The sequence below is a fragment of the Rhinopithecus bieti genome, unplaced genomic scaffold (genome assembly GCF_001698545.2).
Source record: "Rhinopithecus bieti isolate Rb0 unplaced genomic scaffold, ASM169854v2 scaffold_57691, whole genome shotgun sequence".
Lineage (NCBI taxonomy): Eukaryota > Metazoa > Chordata > Mammalia > Primates > Cercopithecidae > Rhinopithecus > Rhinopithecus bieti.
Window position 1 is genome coordinate 2,329,665 of NW_016824383.1, and position 19,363 is coordinate 2,349,027.

The following is a 19,363-nucleotide window of genomic DNA, read 5'->3' on the forward strand; positions in this document are numbered from 1 at the left end:
AAAAAAAAAAAAAAAAAAAAAAAAAAACACACAAGAATTAGAGTGTAGCCTTAATAGTCACTTACTTTCAGCCACAGGATTAGTAAATAGTATTTTCTCATAAAGAATTGGTTTTACTCAATATTATTCAAATCAAAATACAAGATAATATTTAAAAAGCAGCACTTATCTTTTTATATGCCTTTACTATGAAAATTATCACCATTTTGTTGGTGCGTGTCCTTAAAAGAGATCATGTGTCAATTTTGTTCATTAAAAAAGAAAATTGAGCTGTATATGTTGAAAGAACAGGTTAAATTATGACCAGATGCTTTTCCTAAACAGTTGCTTAGGAAAAGCATATCAGAGTTTTGTATTTAAGTCTTTACAAAATGACCTAAAGCCAACAGTCAGATTTTGTGAAAAATACACTGACGTAGAACAAATGAGCTTTGATGTCAACTAGAAATGCATTCTTATTAAGCGATCTGCATGAAACAGCACACAAACCTGGGCTTTGTGTCACCTTGAGCAATACCAGAGCTTAGGACCCTTCATTTTGGTGGCGATTTTGTCATTAACGATCCTGTTTCCCTGTAAATGTTGGGGAGCCTTAAGACTTAACCTGAGAGCACGCATATTATTTCAGATACATTGTTTAATGTCCCCAGTATTGCCCTTCAAGTAAGTAGAGAGTGGTACCCTGTCAAAGTGGTTGAAGGAGGCTCTGAACTCATTCATCTGCTCCTGGGTGATGCCCTTCGCGTCTCTCGTCAGGATCTGAGTCTCCACCTCATTGATGGTTCTGGCGATGGTGGTCAGCAGCAGCTCCCATCCAACACGAATGTGCTATTGAGGGAAAAGGGGAAAGATCAGTTCCAGGTCTTTCCAGCATGTCAACGCTGCCTCTTACTTTCTTAACTGCACAGCCGACTCAAAGGGCTTACTAAGCAAGACTCACGATCGCCTTCACTGCACTAGAAAAAAAATTCTACTTTGTCATCTGTTGCAAGATTCTGCAGTGAGAAGTACTCACAAGTACTCACCAGCTTTCTAACAGTGGCAGCGGGCACTCTGCAGTATATACTCTATAACCAGGGTTCTAGCGGTGGCAGCGGGCACTCTGTAGTATACACTCTATCTCCAGGGTTCTAACGGTGGCAGCGGGCACTCTGTAGGATATGCTGTATCACCACGGTTCTAGCGGTGGCAGCGGGCACTCTGTAGGATATACTCTATAACCAGGGTTCTAACAGTGACAGCGGGCACTCTGTAGGATATACTCTTGTTTGTCACTAAAAATATTTTCCCATTTACCAAGTAGCAGGATGAGCCCTGAGGTATACCTCCGGGCTCCCAGAGAGTTCAGTTTGGGCCTAACTGGTGGAAATGCAACAGTCCAGCTTCTGGCACTCACCTTGAAGAAGTGTAGCGAATTTATGGTGGTGATAATAATAATGATAATGTCACTGTCGGGAATATCATATAGTTCTCGATATAGCTCACGAAGCATTTCCACAAATAGTGACTGGAAAGGCTTAAAGATCCCTAACTTTCATACTTGTAGGTCTTAGCAGGAACAAAGAGGGACAAGTGCATGAAGAAAGCACCCTGAGGAGGTGGCGTGGTCCCCGTGACAAGCGAGCGGCGCACGCGTGCCTGGCTGCCGTACCTCCATCGTGTAGTTCGTGTGCTTGTTGTCAAAGACAAGGGCCTCCTGGATGAGCTGATGATCTCCCTCCAGCTTGTCGATGTTGTTCTTGTAGTTGATGATGTTGTGCTCGTACTGCTTCAGCTGATTCATCTGGTCCTCCAGGGCTCCTGTGATCTGGATGGAGCTCCGGGCAATCTCCTGAGGGAGGCGAGTGAGAAGCAGACAGAAACAAAGTAAAGTACCCTCTAAGGGAGCTCGGCGCGAGGCGCCGTTCCAGACCCTGCATCGGATGCTGGGCCAGCATCAGGCAGCGGCCGGTGTCACGCGGCTCACTTTTCTCAGTGAGCATCACAGAACAAAACAAGGTCTAGTTCTAATCTGTCTAGAGAATGGGAAAAAAGTCAACTAAGATCCAAAACAGAGAGGCAAGAGGGGTTAGAGATGAGTCCTGTCGGCTTCTTGCCACGGGAGGGAAATGCCGTCGGGCAGAGCCGCCCTGCTCTGGAGGAAGCTGGGGGTGGGCTGCGTGGGTGGAGCTGCCAGACAGATTTAAGACCCACAAGATGCTTCCTCCATCAGAATTTCTTATATTTTTAGATGGTCTCCCCTTAAAGAAAAAAGTCAATATTTTAACACCAAAAGGGTGGTGGGGCAAGAAATACATGAGTCAATAAATGTCCCCTGGCTGTTCTTGATGATCAAAGGACAACAGTGTTATTTAAAGACCACTGTCCCTCAAATGTTCTGAAAATGCAAAGTATTTGTGGGTCTTCACGTGTCCTCCTTGTAGGGACAGACGGTTTAAAGTCTAGGCCCTGCAGAGGCCAAAAACGGAGAAAAAGCCCTGTCACCATTTTTAGTGAGAAACTAAACAGAACCTAGCAAGACCCCACTCTCCTTCCTTGAGTGCCCCCTTCCTGCATTCTGTATTGTGCCCGGTTTGCACACTGTCCCCAACAGCCAGGGGCTGAAAGATAAAGCTGGGGTGATAACAGAACGGTGCTCCCACCTGACTGAGTGGGTGGCTGGAAACCACAGCATGTGCGGTGTCACTGCTGCGTGGCTAAGGGACTTATTGCAGGGCTTGTGAACAGCGCCTGGGAGGGCACTGGCTTACCTCCATCTTGTTCTGGATCCAGGGCCCAATGGCATTGGCTTGTGCAGCAAACTGGCGCCTCAGACGCTCGTTAGCATGCTGGCGAGCCAGCTCCTCCTGCAGGGACTGATCGCGGATGGGCACGAGTTGCTTCACCTGTCAGGGCCCGAGGACAACAAGGGTTAGAGGCCAGCTGTGATCTCCCAGGAACGACCACAGAATGCAGGAATAGTTCAAGGGGTTGGGGTGGGAATGGAGAAGGAGAAAGGAATGGAGGAGGGTATGGGGGGAAGGAAGAGGGAGGATAGGGAGGAGGAGTCCCTACTCTAGGGACTAGAGGATGAGCTTGATTTAGCTTTGACTGCCATCTAGTACCACCAAGTGCCTGCTGAAAGGCAGGATGAGGTGGAGAGTATTTAACAGCCTGCAGTAGGAGCAGCGACCATTCCCCTCCAGCCAGAGCCTCTAGGCCTGCTGCACAACCAAGTCAGGGCCAGGTCCAGAGTACAGAGGATTTGTGAACTTGGATGAAGGGAACACTGACATGTCTATATTCACCATCTCAGATTAAAATTTAGCACTCCCTTTGTTTATGAACGATGTGGACAGCAAATCTGCAGCAGTATTTAGCAGTCCCTGTGATCTTATCACAACAGAAAGCACAGACATTCTATACTAATGTTACAGTTATGCCTGCCTCTTGCAATAAGTATCACGTACACTCAGCACTACTCCAAAATTATTGGACCTGCTGTTAGATCTTGGTTTTAAATGTGTTCATAAAGAAGCACATACATTACAATAACTTTAGAGATATCTGAATAACTACATTTCAATATAATTTGTTTCCTTTGTAATATTAAATATTTTTATAAATTTACAAACATTATTATGAGAGGAATCCACAGGCTTCCCCAGACTGCCAGAGGGGTTCATGACACCAAAATGTCAAGAGCCCACGCTGGGTTCATGAGTTCGATTCTTATACCATGCTGGCCCACAGAAGAGTATACACCTGGTCTACCTGCTTTCTGTTCCATTTGTGAGTTACATTTTAAGGCTATGCCTCCATTCTCTTTCAATAAATGGAAAAGAAAAAAGCTACTTCAAAAATCTTTCTTTGTGTCATCTGCAAAACTGCTACTAAAAGCATTATTATTGTCTTTTTTTTTTTTTAAACAAAATCCATTTGCTTTATAACTTACTGATGGGAGAAAAGTTTGTCTCACTTTAAAAAATGATACATTTCTGCCCCGGCATGGTGGCTCACACCTGTAATCCCAGCATTTTGGGAGGCTGAGGCGGGTGGATCACCTGAGGTCAGGAGTTTAAGACCAGCCTGGCCAACATAGTGAAACCCCATCTCTATCAAAAATATAAAAAATTAGCTAGGCGTGGTGGCAGGCGCCTGTAATCCCAGCTACTAGGGAGGCTGAGACAGGAAAATTGCTTGAACCCAGGAGGCAGAGGTTGCAATGAGCCGAGATTGTACCTCTGCATTCTAGCCTGGGCGACAGAGTGAGACTCTGTCTCAAAAAAATGAACGTAATAAAAATGAAAAATAAAAAATGATATATTTCCTTTTATTCCCCCCCGTATGAAAACTACTTAACTCAGAACTGTTTCCTTTCTGTTTTCGGGTGTTTGATAGGAAGATCAGAGCTAAATTTAAAGCTCAGATGCGCTAATTAGCCATTGTCTCTCAGATGAATACTCTCCTCTTCCTCATACCTGTTTTTGTCTTTTGCACTGTTTATAACTAACTTGCTGCACATGTGTTTTTATGGTAAAAGTCACTTCAGACCCATGTGGTGGACTTATTCCTCAAAGACTATGATTGGCATACTGAGATGACTAATTGTGCTATAATTTCAACCATGAAAAGAAATGTCTCAATCTTAACAATGAGGCAAAAAGGCTCAAATTATTCCATTTGGACCATAATTACATTTGTCGATAGTTGCCTCAAATTTAAAAGGCAGCAAGTTAGTAAGAATACTTTCATTCCCAAGATGTAGTTTTCTAAGCAATTTTTCTGCATTTAAAATTCACACACATCTGGGACATGTCTATATCATATTCTAAAATTCTTTTAAAAGTACTATAAGTACTTGTAAGCATGTTTTTAACCAAATTTCCAGTTGGGGCTTTAAAAACCATTTCCTTTATGGCATTAGGGTCATAACCTATAGCGGTTGTGTCAACATTTGTAAGATTTTCCTTAAGTAAAATAATCTCTGCTTTCTTTCCCCACAAACTGCAGAAGCTGCTGCAGGGTCCTTAAGAGTTTATCACATTTTGCCTGTGAAATCTGGGATAAAGGACAATCCTGATCGTGACACAAAATGAGGCTGTCACCCTAAGTCCCCGAGGCGTTAACTTCCTCCTTCGACTTCAGCTTTGAGAATGCCCCCTGGTCCCACACCAGGCCCTCAGCCACCCACCTTGTCCCACTTGGTCCGGAGCTCATCCATGGTGACAGTGCTGTACGGGTTGCTCGAGCTGATTCTGATACTGTAGCTCTGAATCACCTTCTCCACCTCGTTCTGGATGGCCATGATGGACTGCCGCTCTCCGTCTGCCTCGGGCAGCGTGGCCTTGAACTGCTCATGCGCAGTGATCAAACTCTACACCCGAGACACAAGCGGAGAAAAACAGTGTGGCTTGAGTGTTAATTTCATAGGCTTTGATATTCCTTTCTGCACACAAGTAAATGCCTTGTTAATTGCAAGAACCTCTGGAGAAAAACACATTCTGAATGCTTTAGAAAAATCTCTTTAGGTACACAGAAGTCAAGTTCCTGGAAAATGGAAAAGGGTATCACGATGACTATTAATTTGATTGATGGCTACTCCCCAGAGTCTTTTAAAATCTTTTTTTTTTTTAATCAGTTTTCCTTTCACTGTTTTCGATCGCCAGCTATTGTTTAGGTCTTTCTTATTTTCTGCTGACGAGCAGAACTTAACTTAGCGGCACTTCCTTTTTTTTTTTTTTTTTTTTTTTTTTTTGAGACAGGGTCTCGCTAGGTCACTCAGGCTGGAGTGCAGTGGCGCAATCATGGCTCACTGTAGCCTTGAACACTTGGGCTCAAGTAATCCTCCTGCCTCAGTCTCCTGAGTAGCTGGGACTATAGGGTATACATCACCATGCCTGGCTAATTTTTTTATTTTTATTTTTTGTGGAGACGGGGTCTCATTATGTTGCCCAGGTTGGTCTCAAACTCCTGGTCTCAAGTGATCCTCCCCGCCTGGACCTCCCAAAGTGTTGGGATTACAGGTGTGAGCCACCACGCTCAGCCCTTAGATGCCCTTTCTAATGGCCAGTGTTACCTTTGTAGTCCTACAAAAGCATCGGACATTTGCTACTGTTATCCCTAAAGAAAACTAGGAAGTACATCCCTACTCCTCAAAAAGAAAAGGCCACAGAAACTAACTCTTCCCAGAAGCCGCTCTAAAGAGCCATTTATCAAACCTATTCTTTGACCCGGACATGAGCAGCCCTGCAAATTCAGCTGCTCAAAGACCTCGCTGCCTCGTGGAGCACCTTTGAGTGTGAAGCTACTGTTCTCTTTAGGTGCAGCAACAGGTCAGCTGCCAACAGAGTTTTGACAAAGAGTGTGACTTCCAAGTCGTGCTTAGAGGTCTCACTTATTCCACAAATAAATGATTTTAGACTGTCGGCCTGTGCTGAAGAGTGCATGCAGGAAACATCATCAAAGCCTCTTTCAAAAGGCAACTCCAATGTTCATGGAAGCACTTTCTTTCCCCTGACATGCAGGTGGAAACCCTTCTAGATGGCTCCTGGCAGGGAGGTGTGGTTTCAAATGCCAATCTTCAGGATTTCCTTTCTACTTGCATTCTTTTTGATGACATATCTATTTTACAGAAAAAAAGGTAAAAAAATATTTTCTCTTTTTATTCTATTATACATCAAATTCGCTAAATAAATTATGTCCTGGCTAACTGAGATTAACTTTCCTTCCTAACGTCACCACTTAGAAGCTTTGTTTATAGTTCTGAAGTTCCAGAAAAAACTATACGCAGAACATTTTGGATTGGTGGTAGGCAAAAGGTAGGTGCTGATTTGTGGCTTCTTACGGTTTACAATCTGCCACCCACTCTGTAGATTTAAATAAACAGTAATATGCACACATCTGCAAAGTAGTTAACTCAGCAGCTAGTAAACTTAGAATGTTTTCATGAGTAACTCCAAGTGCACATGTTTATTTTGCTCAATGATTCAGCATTTGTTGTTGTTGTTGTTGTTGTTGTTGTTGTCACCCAGGCTGGAGTCTAGTGGCACAATCTTGGCTCACTGCAACCTCTGCCTCCCAGGCTCAAGCGATCCTCCCACCTCAGCCCCCCCGGTAGCTGGGACTCCAGGCGTGCGCCACCACACCTGGCTAATTTTTTTGTATTTTTTGTAGAGACGGGCTTTTGCCACATTGGCAAAGCTGGTCTCGAACTCCTGAGCTCAAGCAATCCACCCGCCTCGGCCTCCCCAAGTGCTGGAATTACAGGCATGAGCCACTGCGCCCAGCCTCAGCATTCTTTTTTAAAGAACAGAGCTTTTGAGACATATTCACCATTACTTGATTGATGTTAACGGGTTTGCAACACAGAGTAGTAAACACATTTTTAAGCTAAGGTTCAAGGGTAATTTGGGCTTTCTAGCCACGTTTATTAATTTTTTTTTTTTAAAGAAAGAAAATGAGAAACCAAATAACAGAACTCTAAGTTTAAATGACAACTCACTTCTAATGCACAGGGCATACAGAGTTGGGGTTCCATTACCTGGATCTCCTCAATGCTGTGGACAATGAACATATCTTGCAGATCCTCCATAGCGCCTTCCATCCAATTGTTGAAAGGAGCAGCCCTCTTGGCAAACTCCAGGTGAAGCTGATCAATGGTTTCTAGCAATTTCTCCATTCTCTGAAGAATAAAGAGAAGCAAGCATTATCATAGACTAATTTAAAAATTCACTGAAAGTGTAAGTATGCATTCCCTAACAACAGACTATTCTCTGACATTCTGTTAAGCATATTAGCATGTGTCTACAAAAGATTACCTGATGCTCAAATGATTAGGCTGAGCCCTGCAGGTCTCTGAGGTGCCTTCTGAATCAAAGAAGGATTTAATAACATCCAGAGCAGCCTCATTTGTAAAGTGTCTAAAGTACTTCACTACATGCTACTTTTCTGAAAACTGAGACTCCACATACGGCCTACTCTGACTTGCTTTCAGCTAAAAAAGGACTTTGTAAGAGGACCTGATTCCCTAACTGTGCCAGATTAACAGAAAATGCAGGGCATCTTCCACGTTTCAGAGTCAACACGTGCAGAGAAGTGTGCCTTTCCCAAAGTCACCTGCCTAGTGGAGAGAGAAGGGACTACGGGTTCATGTTCTCAAATCCTCAGTCAGGATTTACCACAGATCAGCTCTTGCCTTTCTGGGCATATGAAGGCACAAGGTCTCAAGCAACAGGATGATCCTGCGCTTGTTTCCCACGGCAGACAAGTGGGGGCAGAAGGGGAACGCATCTCCATAGCTTTCAGCCTTCCATAATGAGGTTCATTTTTCCCCTCCTGTTCTAAAACATTTTGCGCTGTCTGTTACATGTCTGGTCTTTTCTCTCTCTCGACATCTCTTTCTTTAAGCAGATATGTCATAGCCATTTGGCATTTGGGAAGCTTAATATTGCGTTATCTCAAAAGTGTCATCAGTCAAGGAGAAAAGACTCAGGGAACTGGTAAACTGCTTATTTCCTTCACGTGGGAGATGTCTTCCATGGTTAAAGACAATGAGGGGCAGTTTGACACCAGTTACCCACTGTGTCTTACACTTAGTCTTACACTTATATAAGGCCAAATTCATCCCAATTCTGTTTCCTATCAATTTACTCACTTCAACATTCGGTTCCATCTTCCCTTCACACATCTCTGATTTCCTGACTCACTCACAGCTCAATTTACTCAGGCAGAAGGACTTTTGGAAATGTACTGTCACTGCCCGATACAAAGTAGATTTATGCAGTAATCTCATCGCCCCTGGATTTTTTTAAATTGAAAAATATACTTCACTGCTGTCTGGACAAATTATAACACAAAGCTCCCAACTTCCCATTTCCCTCTTTCTTCCCTTTTCATGTTTTCTTCAGGGGTTCCTTTCACTAGACAACCTGTTTCATGCCACAGAGAAACAGACGACGAATACCAGTGATTTCACTAAAGAGCTTCTATTAAAAGATTTCATGTCAACAAGCGGCTTCAAGACTTCACCTCCAGGGCTTCTCTCCTCTTCTGAGTAAGTGTTCCCAGTCGGTCCCACTGGTCACAAATTTTCTGGCACCGATCGTTGACATTGACAGCGTCGTGATAGTCCAGTTCACTATTAAAAGTGAAAATAAATAAAGATTAACTTTTCTAGATGATGAGAGAAAATGAACATGGGCTAAAAAAGAAAAACAACAGGGAAGTTTAAAAACAAACAAAAACATCTGAAATGTATCCACATGGACATAGAGTGAGGGCTGAGTGAGGGCTGATAGACAGTGGAGGCTCAGAAGGGTGAGGGGGTGGGAGAGTAGGTGGATGATGAAAAATTACTTAGTGTAATTTCATACGATGTATGTTATTTGGGTGATGACTAACCTAAAAACCCTGACTTGGCCACATGTAGCAAAACTGCACTGCTATCCCCGCCCCCAACATTTATACAAATAAAAAAATAATAAAATATAAAAATCTAATAGAGAACTGGGATGCTATTTCAGGGTTCTGTTAACTGTCATCACTGTAAACATCACTCTTCCCAGATAAATTACAAGAAGAATTCATAAAACTTTCGCTGGCCAACAGATTTCTAAACAGAGAGAACCACTGTCTTCTTAATACCACAGGCTCCATTTATTTTCCCTTCCTTTTCTTGGAGAGGCCCCCAGACAGCATTATTTCTAAGTGGCAATGTCCCTGTGGGTGAAGGTTAGAAGATGTCACTGTCTGACCTGGAAAACAGTCCTGTAGGCCAGGATGCAGCTACAGTGACTGGGGAGGGAGGAGTCAGCCTGCACCACATTGTGTCCTTGGCTTCCCTAGAAGGGCACTTGGCCTCACCACTGGGTAGAGTATCAGGTCCAGAGCTGTGCCATGACTTTATCTAACATAGAGGGATTTCTGAAATGGGGCTGAACTGAGCCCTTCCACTTAGAGAGGTTCTGACTTATCTAATGCCACTAGTGTGACAAGCAAGAGCAAAATGATTTCTCACTAAATCCTTACTTTTCCTTGCCAGATCCATCTATGCATTCTACCTGGGATCTTTCTGTGCACACACTATTGAAGCAATTTTCTTTTTTTTTTTTTAAGAGACAGCGTCTTGCTTCATCACCCAAGCTGGAGTGCAGTGGGATGATCGTATATTATACAGCCTCAGAGTCTTAGGCTCAAGTGATCCTCCTGTCTTAGCCTCCCAAGTAGCTGGGACTACAGGCATGTGCCACTACACCCGGCTCTTTTAAAAAAATTTTTAGAGATGGAGTCTTGCTGTGTTTCCAGGCTGGTCTCGAACTCCTGGCCTCAAACTCCTGGCCTCAAGCAGTCCTTCCTCCTCAGCCTCCCAAAGTACAGGGATTACGGGTATGAGCCACTGCATCCAACCTAAAGCAAATTCTTAACTCGAAGCTTAACCCAGTACCTCCAGAGATAACAAGTTTGAATCCTGTACAAAACGTAATCATCTTTTTCACTCAGATATAAATCAAGAACTATGGAAGTTTAAAGACATCTTTGGGAAGCTTCTTCAAAAACAGTCAGGATTAGACAACTTTTGAAAAGTCCCCTTCTACCCTACCAAATCCATTTCCTTAAAGCTTAAGTTCATTTACTTCTTTTTTCAACCTTAAATTAAGGCAGTGGTTGTTCGCTGCTTTTTTTCCTTTGAATAACACTAATTTGTGCTTACTGAATGTTCTTGTTTCTGTTACTGAATAAAGGGGATGCACATGGTTACTACCTGAGTATTTTTCCAGTGGATAAGAAGCTCCCTATCACCTGATTAAAGCTTGTCCAGTTCTCAAGAGCAAACAGCAGCTTTCTATATACAAATACTCCTCACTAGACCAAGGTCAACTAAGATTCTTGTCTTACTTATTATAACCAAAAAAACAAAACCAACCAAAACACACCAGCAGTTTGCACAGCCCTAAATATAAAATGAGAAGGCTGTGGATTTTCAGACATTAAAGAGAAGACAGACTTCTCCAGAAACAAAAACCTAGGAATCCTTCTCTTGTTCCATAACGCAGACAACAATGCTCACCCATCCAGGGTTACCTTTAGGGCAGAGTCTCTCTCTCTTCCTCTAATTCATCAGCAATGGTTCTATACATACATGCTTTCAAGGAGTTAGGGTTTTCATAACTATGCATAACTATTGTTTATGTACTTTGAGAACAGCACAAAACGTTTGATTTATTATTGAAGGACAGGTAAAAATGGAAAAGGATGTTAATAACAATAAGATGAGCACATACTTAAGTTCTATGTGTGGTTAATCTCTAGCCTGTGTGAAGACATAGGCACTGGGGATGGCAGGAATAATAATAATATACAATTATTACTTAAATTTTATGGGCAACACTTAAAGCCATTCCAAATTGCTCATGGGAGCTATTATGGAGCACTAAAGAGCTCGAGTTTCTTTTCATCCCTTTATTTCACTTGTACCTGTTACTGAGCAATGAAAAAGCCAACGTTCAAGAAGCATGGGAAATAAGACCATCTACAGGCTATGAATACAGTGCACGAAGTGGATATAAAGATCACAAAAAAGCAAGAGTTTGTATGGGCAAGACTGAAACACACGATCTCTTTTAAAAGGCCCCATCTGCTAATTTTCTCTAGTCAAAAGTGAGGAACATGGCAGTTTTAAAACGTAATAGACTGAAAAAAATTTTTATTATTTAATTTTTGAAGTTACCATTATGTGACAGGCTCTAAACACTCTACAGATGTATCAGTGATTATAATGGTGGGGAAAGTAGTAGGGAATAAAATGTTGTCTTTATTACAAGGGAAAAGGACCTGAAGAAAGCTCGGAAACATGGCATGGAGGCTCCTCTCCCCGAGGGCGGCTGCGCCCCAAGGCTCACACTACACAGAGTGGGAACTGAGAACACTCACTCTGTGCTAAATCCAGCCTAGGCTCAATTGTCCTGTTAGTTCTTCTCATAAAACTAAACCCATGAAAGTGAAACAGCACTTACGGGATGATAAAGCAAAGTGGGGCCCTGACGTCTCTTCTGCACATGTACAGCAGTGCCCTCGGTTTTGCTTTTTTGTTTTTTTTTTTTTTGAGACGGAGTCTCCCTCTGTCGCCTAGGCTGGAATGCAGTGGTGCCATCTCGGCTCACTGCAAGCTCCGCCTCCCAGGTTTACGCCATTCTCCTGCCTCAGCCTCCCGAGTAGTTGGGACTACAGGCGCCCGCCACCACGCCCGGCTAATTTTTTGTATTTTTAGTAGAGACGGGGTTTCACCGTGTTATTCAGGATGGTCTCGATCTCCTGACCTCGTGACCCGCCCGCCTCGGCCTCCCAAAGTGCTGGGATTACAGGCGTGAGCCACCGCGCCCAGCCAGTGCCCTCTGTTTTGTGTTCGTTTTATGTTGATTTCAGGACAGGCTGTGTTCGGCCTCTTGCACCTGGCCTGGGTGAGGCCGCCTTCCCATAGCTTTCTGGGCCCCAATGTTCCAGACTTATTTCTCATCTTCCCGGAAGCGGAGCTGCTTGTGCTGGGGGCAGGGGTGCCGCTGGATGGGAGGACATAGGGATTCTACCACAACCTAAGAACCGAAATCTGTTTCTACATTTAAACAAGGAGAATCCCTGCAGAGTGCCTCCAGCCGGGTTCCCTCTGCGTTTAGTCAGGAAAGAAAAGGCAGGCCTTCCTCTCCCCTCTCTATGGAATCCCCGGGGCTCCCGGGAGGACGGACGGCATCTGCACATACTTGAGCTCCTGCGCGATGGCTGCGATCTGCTCCACGCGGTCCTGGTGCGCTGCCAAGTCGCTCTCGAACGCCTCGTGCTTCCGCAGCAGAGCGCGAACCTCTGTCAGCGATGCCGACTCATAATCCTTCTGCAGCAAGATCTGCTCTTTGCCTGCAAAGGTGGTAGCAAGAAAGTATGAATATGCTGAGGGCACAGTGGCTTCCTCGGGCCAGCCACGTTCTCAGGGAGCGTTGAGATTCCAAAGAACTAAGAGAAGCGGACAGAGAGGGGGCAGGACTGAAGACGCAGGCCAGGGTTGTGATGGAATTCAGGCTGCTACCCGCTAAGGATGCCCCAGTCCCTCTCAGTTTTGAAAGCTAGTGTCTCCAAATAAAGGGGGAAGGAGAGCATGCTGAGTGCATTTTAAGAAAAAAAAAAATTTGTAGTCTTCATCATTCTAAGTCACAAGTATCTGATTTTCCTGCATGATCCTCAGTTAAGTTAGTCATTATTCGCTCCCAAGAGCTACTGGGGATGCTTAGATAAAACCCCTGTGCTCAACTTGTCTACCCATGAGTTCCACCCCACCCTAGTTCCTTTCATTTGAAAGCTATACTGTGTGTGCTTAAATGGAGTCTGTGCTTTCTTTTCCTGATAATAAATATTAGAAATTTTCCTCTCTGACCCTCCACTAATATTTTCCCATATAAATATTTCTCAAATCCAGCAACTGCTGTGATCACGACTGGATCCACATTTATCCCCTGGCTAACAACCTTTAAGAACTCTATGAAATTGGAAGTGGAAAGCAAATGTTCATATATTTAATGATGACGATGTGCCACTTACTGTGTACTAAACGCTACTCAAAATGCTTTCTAAATATGAACTCATTAAATCTTCATGGAAACCCTATGAGGGAGGTATTACTGTGATTCCCATTTCGAAGAGGACACTGAGGCCCTGCGAGATTAAGAATTCATCCGGGGCACACAGCTGCTATGCATCAGAGCCGTGCCTCCAACCCACCTGGCTCCAGGTTCCTTGCTTGTAATAACTACCTGTCTAAGAAATATTAAAAATCAAGCAACAATAAAAGCAAAAACCATATAATGAGGAAAAATCTCCCAAATCTCAAAACAGATTATTATGTGATGGGGAAAATGCTTTATTCTTCTGCCTTGGCAAGGACTATTTAGTCCAGGAGACAGTAAAAAAAAAAAATGTTAGGGCCGTATTCTTATGGCTATGGAGACCGGCATGTGTGTAAGGCCTGAAAAAAGTAGATGAATGCAAGTGAAATGAGCAAGTTAGACTATAGACGATATCTTGCATCCTTCCTTCCAGATTTTCTACATGGGATATTATGTTGCTCTATGGCATTTAATATACATTCTACTGGCAGAAGCTAGTGGTTGGCCCAGGGCTATCTGACCACCAGTTAGGGAATGAATGGATACTTGTGGAATCAAATAAAAAACAAGGAAGGAGGCCGGGCCTTCTGTAGGCAGGTATGTAAAGAACACATTTTAGGTGCCATTTTGGAAAGAAATAGATTATCTGCTTGATTAGAAACTAAATTTTCATGCCTACCTCTTAAATTTGGCACTGAGACAGGAGCAGAGAAAGGTGATGACACCTACCTTTAGTGTCACAGACATTAGGCATAGTTAGTAAGGACACATCATGGCTCTGATGTGTTCAACATGGCTCAAGTCTGGTTTTTCAAAAATCCAATCTGACTCCTGTCTACTTACCATAAGCCCAAGTCTCGTGGGTTGAGGCCTTTTGCCTGAACTTCTCAGCCAGGTGTTCCAAGCGCTCCAGTCTCCGAATCTCATTGAGTAACCACTCCTCGTAGCCCTTCTCAGCCTGCTCCAGCCTCTGCCAGGCACCAGCAATATCCTGGGACGGTTGGAAGCCAAGGGAAGCGAATGTGTAACAAGCACCTTCGTTACATTCTGAACTCCAAGGCTTCTTCTCTAAATCTCCTCCACTACGTGATTGATGGTGTTTTCCTTCTGTTTTCTTTTCCTTCCTTACCCCTCACCCCAATAACCATTCAATTATTTGGCTTCCAAATGTCTTAATTATAATTCACTGGGATCTTTTAAGATGAACATAGTTGTTATCAGTTATCTTGACACTTCTCCAGATGTGGACAAAGATGCAGAGGGCTGACAATTTCTGGCTACAAGAAGATAAAGCCTCAGGATGGCTCAATTCAAAACTCTTTTATTATGATTATTTTTATTTTTTAAGAGGTGGAGTCTCGCTATGTTGCTGTTCTTTAAGTCTTAGGCTCTGACAATCCTTCCACCTCGGCCTCCCCCATAGCCAGGATTACAGGCATGTGCCACTACACCCGGCCTCCAAAACAACTCTTATTCAGTGACTGGGGTGAACTGTCCAGCCACCCAGCCATCAACCACTAATTTCTGGGCATCTAGCATGTAGCAGGCACTAGTGAGAAACTCTGAAAGGGTAAACAATACCTCTAAAGTTCCCCATTCCCATGCAGCTTCCATGGTGGGGTGGGGAGAGAGACAATCATTAAGTACTTAAGCAATTTCATTTCGGAAAGTGATAAACGAAATGCTGTAAGGGAAAAAAAAGCAGGGTCAAGGGATACTGCCAGCCCTGCTCGTCAGGGTGGTCCCTGTGGCAGGTTACTTAGAGAAGACCCCTCTGAGAAGGGGGCATCTGAACTGAGTCCTCAATGACAGAAGAAGTCAGTGATGTGACGAAGTACGAAACGAGGGCTCCTGGGCAAGGGAAAACTCTCGAATGCCCAAGAGGGCATGTGCTCTGCATGCGGGAAGGATGGCAGGCAGTGTGGTGTGGCAGCGGTGGAGTGAGTCAGGGCAGAGTGAGAGATGCATTTGGCAATCATGCAGACCCTCATAGGCCAGGATAATGAACCTGGATTTTTCTCTAAATACTCTGGGGAGTCACTGAGTCACTGAAGGGTTTTGAGAAGAAAGGAGATGAGATCTGATTCATATTGTTAAAAGATGACAGAGGCTGATGTATGGGGGATGAATTTTAAGAGGCAAAAGAAAAAGAACCAGTCAGGAGTTACTTGCAGGGTCCAAGGAGAGACAATGGTGGCTTAGCATACGCCAGTGGCCGTGGAGGTAAAGAGAAGGGGATTAAGAGCGTTTACTTAAGATGTATTCTGGAAGAAGAGCCAGTGGGACTGGCTGAAGAACTGGATGTAAGAAAGTGACAGAAAGGGAAGAATCAAGATGAAACCTGGGTTTGGGGGTTAGCAACTTAGAGGACAGTGACAGAATTTACTAGGATCGAGGAAACTGGGAGGAACTCTTTTGGATATGTTTGATTTAATATGCTATAATATATCCAGGTGGATATATTGGCCTGGAACTTGGGGAAAAGTCAGAGCTGGAAATGTAAAATTTGAGAGTTATTGGCATTTAGGTGGCAATGAAAACCATGGGCCTGCCCAGGCATGCCTGCTCATGCCTATAATCCCAGCACTTTGGGAGGCTGAGGTGGGAGGATCGCTTGAGCCCAGGAGTTTGAGGCCAGCCCTGGCAACACAGCGAGACCCCATCTCTACAAAGAAATAATTAGCCATGCCTGGTGGTATGCGCGTGTAGTCCCAGCTACTCAGGATGTTGGGGTGGGAGGATCGCTTGAGCCCAAGAGATTAAGGCTGCAGTGAGCTGTGATTGTACTACTGCACTCCAATCTGGATGACAGAGCATGACCATGTTTTAAAAAAAAAAAAAGAAAAAGAAAAAACAAGCCATGGGCCTGGATGAGATCACCTGGAGGGTATAAAGATGAAGACGGCTCAGCACCAAGCCTGAGAATCACTAGCATCTACAGGGAGAGGGAGGAGGCAAGGCCTTGAGCAGAGATGGAGAAGGCCTCGCTGGTGAAGGAGGAAGAAACAGGAGGACCAAAGTGGAAAGAACTTCAAGAAAGGAGAAATGGGCAGCTGGGTCAAAGAAACTGAGAATATAAAAATACAAATGATCCCAGCACTTTGGGAGGCCGAGGTGGGCGGATCACAAGGTCAGGAGTTCGAGACCAGCCTGGCCCATATGGTGAAGCCCCATCTCTACTAAAAATACAAAAATTAGCTGGCCGTGGTGGTGGGCGCCAGTAATCCCAGCTACTTGGGAGGCTGAGGCAGGAGAATTGCTTGAACTCGGGAGGCAGAGGTTGCAGTAAGCTGAGATTGTGCCACTGCACTCCAACCTGGGCAACAAAGTGAGACTCTGTCTCAAAAATATAAAAATAAAAACAACTTGCTTTGACAACATGAATGCCATTGACTTTGACAAGAACCTTCTTGGTGGAAGCAGGGACAGAAGCCAGCTGAGTGCAAGTCGAAGGGTAAAAGAAGTGAGTGAGTGGGGGCGGGGCACGGTGGCTCACCCCTGTCACCCCAGCACTTTGGGAGGCTCTCTACTCACCGACACCATCTTGCCTTCGGAGGGCATGAAAGCAGGCCGGTTGCTGATCCGCAGCTTGGTCTGCAATGTGTTGAAATTGATCTCCAGCTGGCATTTCTCCTGCACCTTGGGTGGCTTGTGCTTCCGGCGGTAATCCCGGAAGTCCTCCAGCTTCTTCTGCATGGCCTGCATTGTCTTCTCAGGAGTCCGGTTCTCCAGCCAGGGGATCGTGCGACGAATCCATTCCAAAAGCTGCTCCCCAAACATAAAAATACTGCTGAAGACACCAGCAAACCCCTTCCCCAGTTAAAAAAAAAAAGAGGCATCCAATAATTGTAATGGATGAATCTAATGTTCCTAAAATCACTGAAATGTGGTACCTCTATGCACAGAGGCATGAATGAAATGTTCAGTGTCCACCCATGGCCACTAGTGATCACCCCAACGATATCAAACACAGGTCGAAAACTTAAAGTGAGCACGTCAAGTCGTGTCTTACAAGAATGTGACGTTTACAAGAAACTCAGGGACCAGACATTAGCAGACAAATGCTGGATGGAGCTTTCAAATTAAAAAAACCAAACAAAACCAAACAACCCCAAAATACTTGACATGGCAGAATTGTAGTGTAATAAATTCAGCAAAGAACTGGATTTCACTTAAAATGTGTTTTTAAAAAGTAAGCTGAAATCTAATTAGATTACTTACTACACAATGGTATTGTAAGGCTGCGTCTAACTCAATGCCAAAGTGTATTTTAACGTCTAGCTTTTAAGTAAATCTGCATGATAGAAGTGAACGTGGTAGTGAGTTCCTAAGGACAAAATACGCACGCACCTCCTGAATTACTACCTAGGTCTTAGAAATGACTTGCTGAAAACCCCATTATTTACACCTATGCCTACTGAGCACTTGGAAAATGACAGCAGATTAGAATGAAACATAGATTAAATGGTGATATACCTAGAGTCGAAGGGTTTTAGGAGGATAAATGAAGGACCCAGTAAGAAAAGGGAGGACTGAATTCCTAAGGATCCTCTGGCCTTCAGTACTGGCCATGCTTCATGTCTGGCAGCCCTGTCACTGCCATTCAACAATGCCATCAAGTTGAATTTTTCTACAGCAGCAGTATGAAAATATGAACTCAGTATCATTAAGTTACACTACTATTTATTGGAAGATTTATTCCAAGTGTCCTGATGCTTTTACCAATAAAGACCAAATATCAGCTAAATTAAAAAGCAGGCCAGGTACGGTGGCTCATGCCTATAATCCCAGCACACTGGGAGGCTAAGGCGGGCAGATCACCTGAGGTCAGGAGTTCGAGACCAGCCTGGCTAACACGGTGAAACCCTGTCTCTACTAAAAATACAAAATTAGCTGGGTGTGGCGGTACACGCCTGTAATCCCAGCTACTCGGGAGGCTGAGGCAGGACAATTGCTTGAACCCGGGAAGGTGGAGTTTGCAGTGAGCTAGGATTGCCCCACTGCACTCCAGCCTGGGCCAGAAAGCAAGACTCTGTCTCAGAAAAAAACAAAAAACAAGGCAGGGCAAAAATTGTTTGGTCTCAAGTATGTGTCACTGTACTTGAGTCCAATTTAGAAAGGAGGTGGCTGGGGGCCTCATGCAGCCCATGTATTTGGGGAAAACAGTGCAGATGCAGAGAGGCCGCTGTGTAGTTGCTACGTATGCTATAACAAGAACACAAAGAAAAACAACCTGGAAAGTGCTGTCCTAACCAAGAGTCTGGCTGAAGAGCTCTGGAAAGGCACCACAGAAACTCATGCTCAAATATCCTGCAGGGAGAGTTCTGTCTTCCCCAAATTTCCTCTGGATATTTATACAGACACACAAGCCCGAGCCAGCTCCGCACACCAGGCTGGGCCAGTTCCTTTGACACTGGGTCTGTGTGTGGAGTGAGGCTTTTGCATATGGAGTGCATCCTATGTGATGTCGGTAGCCAGTGAACAGGGAAAAAAAAAAAAAAAAAACAAGAAACGCAAGGTCGTCTAGGGGTGTCCAACCCCGGGGGTGCAGAGCTGAGCAGAGAATCGCATTCTCCTATCTTCAGACATGCAAACTACACCTTTCTGCTTTGGGATCGTTGGGAAGACCACTGGGGATTATGTTTTTGCCAAAAGTTAGGTTACTACAATAGGAACAACCTCGGAGATCAGGTTTATTTTCCTGCTTTCGTCCTATCTGAGATGAAAATGCAAAA

General features: G+C 44.3%; 1 protein-coding gene across 1 annotated transcript in view; it reads right to left on the reverse strand.

Moving 5' to 3' along the window:
* The window catches only part of ACTN2 (actinin alpha 2), a 73,392-nt gene that overhangs the window by 2,969 nt on the left and 51,060 nt on the right, over positions 1 to 19,363 (reverse strand). Inside the window, exons 10-18 of the mRNA XM_017862276.1 lie at positions 17,163 to 17,393; positions 14,472 to 14,619; positions 12,735 to 12,885; positions 9,010 to 9,118; positions 7,523 to 7,663; positions 5,174 to 5,356; positions 2,751 to 2,885; positions 1,652 to 1,831; positions 682 to 828 (exon numbers count right to left, since the gene is read on the reverse strand). Of these exons, the coding sequence (XP_017717765.1) occupies positions 682 to 828; positions 1,652 to 1,831; positions 2,751 to 2,885; positions 5,174 to 5,356; positions 7,523 to 7,663; positions 9,010 to 9,118; positions 12,735 to 12,885; positions 14,472 to 14,619; positions 17,163 to 17,393 (1,425 nt within the window). The remainder of the gene's footprint in view (positions 1 to 681; positions 829 to 1,651; positions 1,832 to 2,750; positions 2,886 to 5,173; positions 5,357 to 7,522; positions 7,664 to 9,009; positions 9,119 to 12,734; positions 12,886 to 14,471; positions 14,620 to 17,162; positions 17,394 to 19,363) is intronic.